Raw genomic sequence first — 8,323 nt, forward strand, 5'->3', positions numbered from 1 at the left:
GCCATCAACATTTAATTTAATCCAGTTCATAGTTGGATATAGCCAGCGGATGACTGTAGCCTTATTGGCTGCCGAATGGGAGGGGGGCGAGAACCTACAAAATCCTTGCACAACTAGCTTGGACCATACCACAGGCTGAACATTCAGGAGATGGGAGCCAATTTCAACAAGCCAATTAAAAACTCTGTTAATAATATCAGATGTTATGAAAGGACGGTTTTCAAACTTGGCACCATTCCTCCCTAGCCAAATTTCCCAGACGATGAAAGGCGGGGCGAGGCCACAAATGGTTCGTCGAAGGGAGGAAGAAGAAGCAGCTGCAAACCATTGGTTGATGTGCTCCTGGATGGTATGAGAATGGTTGAGTTGGATTCGGTATAAATTGGCAAAGTGGTTCTAGACGAGAGTCGCAACATGGCTGTGACAGAGTAGGTGGTTGAGATCTTTAGCTTGGTTAGTGGGGAGGGCCGAAGCTGTGTTGGGATTGGGTGGAGGAGGCCGATGGTGGAAGGAAGGGTTGGGAAGGGGTTAAGGGTTGATGCCGGTTTGGGTGTTAAGGTGCCCGGAGATGGGGGGAATGGGATGGAGGGGGCAAGGCTGACGGAAACTGGGAATGAGGGATGGGCCTGGAACATCGGGGGGGTGGGTTAGACAGTTTGAGGAGACTAAGAGAGGTGGGTTGGCAGCTGTAGGCGAATCTGTAGAAGGAGGGGAATGGGAATAGGCATAGGATGTTGACAAAGATTGGTCACAAGCTGAACCGCAGCACACACAACAGGACGCCAGACTGATCCCAATATGTTGGATGGCCACGTCTACAGGGATGGCTTTGTTCATGACTTTCTAAAGAAAAACAGAAATTTTGGGGGGGATGCATTTGTTCCACGCCCAGATGGACCAGCGCTGCTTGGGCTTGGCTGCCCGAAGCGAGTTCCAAGCAGATTTCGTGTAGAATTTTCCATTGGGAGAGAGATTCCAGGAGAGCTTGTCCCTTCCATTAGATACAAAGACACTGCTGTCTTGGATCGATCGGATAATCTGATGGAGGAGGAAGCTGTCTGCTTGGGTCAGGTTCTAGATGCCAGAAGAGTCCCAGAAGTCTGAGAGGAGTTGTTCTGCCATGAGGCTGAGGTAGGGGAGATGCCATGTTGATGAGAAGGCCCTGACCTGTCCAATTGTGAAGCTCAAACTGAATATTGCCTGAACCGACCAGCCATCTAGAGTTGAGGATGGTGAAGGGGAGGGAGGCTCTCATGTCCTTCCAAATGCTAGAGCCGTAGTTTCTAGCAGGGCTGGGAGAAAGCAAAAATTTCTGGAGGTATTTGGCAGCAAAAAAAATTGGCCCATTCTGATTTCCCTTCAATCAGCCTCCAAGCCATCTTACACCGAAAGGCCTGCATAGTGTCGTTGATCCGGGGTATCCCTAGGCCACCTTCAGATTTAGGATAACAGATCTTGGGCCAGCTAACCCAGTGATGCTTAATCCCTTCCGCTGACCTAAGCCAAGGATTTCTTTATGTGTTTCAAAGCTAGCTTTGGAATGTTGATCGCGGAGAGGATGTGCATGGGCATGCTTGAGAGAACATGATTGATGAGAGTCAGCTTGGCTGCCTGGTTCAATAGTTTGGCCTTCCATCCAGCGATCCTGAGATCAATCTTATAGAGAACGGGGAGAAGGTGCTAGTACCGGATTCTCCCTTTGGTGAGAGGAACTCCGAGGTAGGAAATGGGGAGGGTTGAACGCTGGAATCCAGTGATGCTTGAAACCTGTCTAGCTTTTGCCAGGGAAGCCTTCTTGGGGAGAATGAAACAGCTCTTGGAGGGGTTCATACATTGCCCTGACGCCTTCTCATAGGAATGGATGAAGGAGAGAAAGGAACGAATCGAGGAATTCCTGTCATTCAAGAAAATAATTGTATCATCAACAAATAGAAGATGGGATATGATGGGGCAACTTCTAGGGAGTTTATAAGGAAGGCAGTTCCGCTTGAGAAAGAGATCTTTAATGCCTCGACTCAGAAGCTCAGCAGTGATGATGAATATGGCAGGGGATAAAGGATCTCCTTGGCGAAGGCCCCTAGAATATTAAAAGAAGTCAAACGATTCCCCATTGATAATGATGGAGAACCAGCTCCCTACCTAGCATTTTTTGGCTAACTGGATCCAATCGGGGTGAAATCCGAATTTGAGGAGAATAACATCAATGAAAGGCCATTCCATTCCATATCGAGCTTGAAAATGACGTTCCCTCCATAAACTTTCCGGTCAATATCATTGGCCATCTCAGAGGCTATGGAGATGCTTTCGACAATGGACCTGTTCTTGACGAAGGCGCTCTGTTCATCAGAAATAATTGATGGGAGGATCTTAGCCAACCTAGTAGCTAAGAGCTTGGAGAGGATCTTTTGGATACAGTTGCACAAACTGATTGGACGATAATCAAAAAAAGATGAAGTGATTAACTTCTTGGGGATGATAAAAATAGATGTGCAGCGAAAAGCTCTTGAGGTTGGGCTTCCCTTGAAAAATTCGACTGCAGCTTAAATGATATCATCTTGGATGATGTCCCAGCAGGAGGTGAAAAATCCTCCTGAGAACCCATCCGGGCGCGGCGCACTATCCGAACGGATGGCGAAGACAGCATTCTTAACCTCATCCAGAGAGGGAGGGCGCAGCAGGTGAGCGTTCATGGAGTTTGAAATTAAGGACGGAATGCATTCGAGCAGGCTATCATGAATTTGAGAAGTTCTGGAAGTGAAGCTGTCTGAGAAAAATTTAAACCGATTTCAGAAGCAGATTGAATTGTTTGACCCGAGGGGAGAAGGATGGAGTTTATGGACGTTCTTCTCCTCTTATCCAGAACTGAGGCATGGAAAAACTTGGTGTTGCGATCTCCATCTTTCAGCCATAAGATCCTGGATCTCTGTTTCCAGAAAATCTCTTCCTGGAAGAGAGCTTTCTTGAGGGACGCATGAGCCAGATTGAGGTTGATTCTATCTTCATCAGATCTAGAGTGAAGCAAGTTGGCCTCAGCAACAATGATCCAATCTTCTGCAATCTCGATGTTTTGGAAAATGTTACCGAATACAGTGTGGTTCCAGCCACGCAGGGCTGATTTCAGTCTTTTTAATTTAAGATGCAATTTGACCAGCAGAGTAGCTTGGATATCTTGCTGCCAAGAATCTACAACTAACCTGTGGAAATCATCATGAAGCACCCACACGTTTTGGAATTTAAAGGGTCTAGGGCCGTTACCTCTCGGCGCTTCGAGGGAGAGAATCAATGGGGAGTGGTCGGAGAATACCCTACGTAAGTGCTCCACTTTAGTGGTCGGATAAGATTGAAGCCAGTCTGCATTAAAGAGCATACAGTCAAGGCGGGCCCACCGGTGGCTTTGGCCTGCTCTGTTATTGCACCATATGAATTTGCATCCTAAAAATCCTGCATCAATCAAGCCCACATCTCCGATGGCATATCTGAATTCTTCCATGCTCCTAGTATCTGAAGCTTGGCTGCCAATTCTCTCATCAAGATTTGTAGTGGCGTTGAAGTCACGACACACAATCCAAGGACTGCTGAAGATTCTGGACATAGCAAATAACTCGCCCCATAGATGGAGTCTCTCTATTCTGGTGCAGGCCGCATAGATGACTGAGATGGTGAAGGTTAGATTGTTATCATCAGCTGATACCCGGAGCGTAATGCACTGCTTGGCGGCTGAGATGGTTTGAAGCTGATACGGGGGATTGTACAAGATCCAAATCTTCCCATCTGTAATGTCCTCTGTAATTGAATGGTGAAACCCCATATTAGCTGCAAGCTGAGATCTCCTATTGAGCCTAACCATGGGTTCTTGGAGAAGGAGGATGGTTGTCTTCTTGGTTCGGGTCAATCTTTTCAGGTGCCTCACGGTCAGAGCATTGCCAGCTCCGCACACGTTCCAAGAAAGGATGCTAGACATCAGAATCCCAGCCTGGGGCCGTGGTCATCCTCCTAAGCCCTGCAAGCCGAGATATTTTCCTGCTAGCTGATTTTTTCTTCTGATTGTCAGTGTTCTGAGAAATCTACATTACATCCGATTTAGGAGCATGTGTAGATTGATTTGGAAGATCGCTCATATCAACCCAGAGTACCATAGCATCCTCTGTGTTGCAAATGGGGGCAAGAGGATCATCAGGATCAGAGTATGAGTCTGAGCTGTAGATGGATGGATCGGTGTCTTCGTCTGAGTCAGTGTTCTTGTTAGATTGTAAAGGTTCCCAAAGGTTCCCAGCTACTGGAAAAGTGGATGTCAGGCCAAGACCATCTCTCAATACCGTCACTCCTGTTCTCTTTGGTCTTGAAGATCTAATCACCAACCTCCAATGCGTGGTCAGGGAGATCCTGCCAGGGTTGGGGAGGACAGATAGGTGTGATGTTCTACTTGGAGGCGGATGAACGCTTTGGGTTGGAAGAAGTGGAGGGAGAGGGGGCAATGTAGGGTGTTGGAGGGTCCCAGGTTTGCTGATGGGGGGTCATGGTGAGGATGGAAGGTCAGGGAGAGGCTGACAGGGCTTGATGTGGTGTGGTGGTGGATGATAGGCATTGGAGTGGTGGGGGGCATTGGAGTTGCTAAGAGTGGTATGCGAGGGGAGGGTGAGATGAGTTGGTGGATTAGAAGGCCTTATGGACGTGGTTGGGGCATACCATAGAACATCTGGTGGGCTGATCTGGCTATGTGCAGGGTGGTTGGCTGCTGGCATATCTCTCTCGGCAGGTTGATCCATGGGGGTGTCAGTATCCGGGATATGAGGGGATTCTTCTTTGATAGCCATGGTAGCATTAGGTGGCAAGGTGCTAGCACTGAGATCTGATGCTATTGAATTGGGTGGGGTGGGGTTGAGTTGATTGTGAGTGGGTTTGTTTGCTTTGGCTAAAATCGGTGGTTCAATGGTGACAATAATCGGAAAAGAAAGCCCCTCTACTTCCAGATCTAGAATGGAAGCAAAATCCGGACCGGAGGTGGGGATGATTTTGACTTGAGCAAACATGAGAAAGGTGGAGGAGAAGGCGAGTTGATCAATTTCAACAACTAACCCAAATACGCTCGCCATTTGGTCAATGGTTTGTTTGCACCAGGCATGCAGGGGGATTCCTGGATTCGGATCCAGATCCCGCCGTTGGTGGAGGTCACCGAAGGAGACCATGGTGCTACAAAGTATAGCCCCATGGACTGATGGAGCAGAGAGTTTTTTTGAAAGGCCAGGGCTTCCGTCCTGGATTGGAATGAGAGGAGGAAGGATTGAGGGGAAACCCTAGCGATTTCCACCTTGGCCGCTCCAAACTGTGATGATCTAAGGGTATCAAGAAGGTGAGTAACCAAGCAAGAAGGGAGGAAAGGCACTCCAATGAAAGAGTTGAAGAGGTGCCAACGCCCAGATGCATATATGTTAGGAGGGATTTGGATGGTGAGGTTCGACAGGGTTGGGGATTTGGGTGGTTGGGGTGGGGGTGGGAGAGGGGAAGGGGAAAAGGAATGGGATGATTGAAGGGCCTGAGCGTAGCTTAAACGGGTGCGGGGAGAGAGGGGTTGCTGGGATCAGGCTTCTTGGATGATGATGGAGCGTCCTTGGAGCAGGGATCCTTGAAGTCTTTGCATTGCAATCTAAGCATCCTCTCTCTGGTGGAAACGGACAAATCCAAATCCTCTGTTCCTGGAAGAGTTCTTCTGATTAGGGATGTATATATCTGAAATTCCCCCAAATCTGGAGAAGACTGGTTTGATGTCGGAAGCTCCGAAGGAGAAGGGTATGTTGGCGATAAACAGGGAGAAAGATTGGTTGATCGAGCGACGACGCTGGACGGTGGTCCATTCCCCTTCCTCCATTGCTCTTCAAGATATACTAACCGCTCCAACTCATATTAAGTTTGTAAATACAAAACATGCAGGAAGTGGCCCATTGGGACAGAATGATGCTCAACAGGAGTATATAAGTGGCGATAAAACCTCCATTATAACTGTATGAAAACAGAGTAAACTGTATGGGGCAATGACAAAGAAATGGCATGCATTTCAAGCCCCAATGCTTTCATGAAGAAAACATTGACATTTATGGTCCCTGTTCACTGACATGAACATATAAAACTTCAAAATTCCAGTACCCCAAGCACCTTGCAAAAAATGTGCCCTGGATCCCCCCGAAAATAATCCAAAAAAGAGAACTGTGAAGAGGTAATTCACAGGACAAGTGCCAACTTGGCACATGCAGAGATCCGGCCCACACATAAGGTGGGAGCCACCCTGGCCCAAAAATATGTTGAACATAGACTGTTCCTCATCTTTTTCTAACCAGTCATTTTTCTCATACATGAGCCACCCAACTTCTTCATGTTTCAACTTTGATTGGCGACTAAAGCTGATCCCAAAAACAGAGATGACGATTATGATTCTGGTGTGTAGCTTGCTAATGTGTGCCAGCCTGATTGGTAGGCCAGATCACATTAATGGTAGGCCCATCAGATGAATTGCCCGGATTTCACCACATTTGGGTGTGTGCTGCAAATAGCCACTTCAATCTCTCCTGATTAAGAACACCATGCTCTCTCAAAAAGTTGGTTCGCCTGATAATATTAATAGCTTATGGTCTTTGATAGACTACAGTCCTTGAAGAAATCCTGACCTTCAATCATCTACAGCATTGAGAAAGCTCAATTTCAAACAGAACTATACCAACTATCAAGAGTTACACAACAGAAGAGAATGCCGATCGCCTATTTATCCAAATATCCAAATCATGGCAAATCATCCACCATAACCTGAGGCATCTATGACATCAATCCAAATTGTCCAAAGCATGGGCCCCATTTTTGTGTAGTAGAGACCAAAATTCACAGTGATCCAACAATCCTAACTATCCAAGTGGTGGGAGCTAGCAACTGTACAGTTAAAAAGTAAAAGAAGTTCAGCTGTCCAAATTCAAAAAGCAAATTACATAGTCAAGATCTTTCAATCAGTATGCAGGACCAGTAATTCCGACAGTCCAGATTGGTGGTGATACACCAAAACCTCAAAAAAAATAATAATAATAATAATCTAAAAGAAAAAGGAAATGAAAATATAGGTGGTGAACCATCAATGTAATCCAAACCTTGTTGGATCAAACAATTTTCTCATCTGTCTGAGTTCAATGAAATTACGCTCAAACAATCTCATTCTTGGGTTCATTATACTATAAATTCAAAATTTCCACAGTTTTTCTTCACAAAATTCACAGAACATATTCATACAAAGAAAAAAAAAAAAAGGAATTGATATTTATAGCCACTTCAATTGATTTCCATACACCTATTTTCAGTTTACAGTATCCAAACTCTACACTTTGCAAATCAATGAGGGTGGGAATAAATAGCTGATCCCAGAAATCAATTTCCCAAAAAATCTGCAGAATACGAAAAACCGGAAATTCAAGCAGGTAACTAAAATGCCATCGAAAATGTGAGATCTGCTTCGTAGATCTGTTTCATAATGAAACAAGGAATTTAAAAACAAACCTGCTCTTGGCCCATGAGCTCCTGCAACCTGCCCTTGAGGATAGGCCCATGCCGACCACCGCTGCGGGAATTGACGAAGATGATCATCGGCGTCTCAGGCGCCTCGACCTGGCCCCCACCAGGCGGGGCTGGTGGGACGAGGGAGGCGTCCTTGGACCGCATCGCTTCGACCATCGCCATTCGTAGGTATTCAGGGATGACGACCCGACGCCTGAGATCTTCCTTGTCGATGCGGATCCCGGACAGACCGCAGCCCTTGAAGGAGTCGACGAAGGAAGAACGAGTACTGATCCGGAAGGAGTCGCCGCTGGTGGTGGTGCTTCCGGCGGCGGTGCTGGTGATGGAGGAGGAGACGGAGGAATCCAAGTTCTTGTCTCTGCCATCGGAACCCGCCATTTCCGATCGCAGAGAGAAATTCAAGGAAAAGAGAGAAATGATGGGCAGATATGAAATTCGAGTATTTATGTGGGGATTTTTATTATTATTATTATTATTTACTTTTGGAATCTCAGGATGGCGAGTGGGCCTCTTTGGCTTTCATTTCGCTTCTTGGAGGTCAGGCCAGGTCGCTTTCATGGTGGGATCTCTCGTTTTAAAAGGATGAGAAAGAAAATGCCCTTGAGGTTTCAAAATATTACAATTAGAAACTTTTATACTCTGGTGGAGGGTGATGGATGATGCGCGTGCACTATTTAAAAACTGTACAATTGGAATATAATTCATTCAAATTAATATGTAAAATTATGTTTAATAGTTTAGATGTATCATTAACTAAAAATTAATCTTATTTGAT

At 46.2% G+C, this 8,323-nt stretch overlaps 1 protein-coding gene across 1 annotated transcript in view; it reads right to left on the reverse strand.

Moving 5' to 3' along the window:
* Positions 1–8,083, reverse strand: part of LOC131256823 (diacylglycerol kinase 4-like) — a 28,948-nt gene extending 20,865 nt beyond the window's left edge. Inside the window, exon 1 of the mRNA XM_058257864.1 lies at positions 7,531–8,083. Within this exon, the coding sequence (XP_058113847.1) occupies positions 7,531–7,926 (396 nt within the window). The 5' untranslated portion in view covers positions 7,927–8,083. The remainder of the gene's footprint in view (positions 1–7,530) is intronic.
* Positions 8,084–8,323: the final 240 nt, after the last annotated feature.

The sequence above is a fragment of the Magnolia sinica genome, chromosome 9 (assembly GCF_029962835.1).
Source record: "Magnolia sinica isolate HGM2019 chromosome 9, MsV1, whole genome shotgun sequence".
NCBI lineage: Eukaryota > Viridiplantae > Streptophyta > Magnoliopsida > Magnoliales > Magnoliaceae > Magnolia > Magnolia sinica.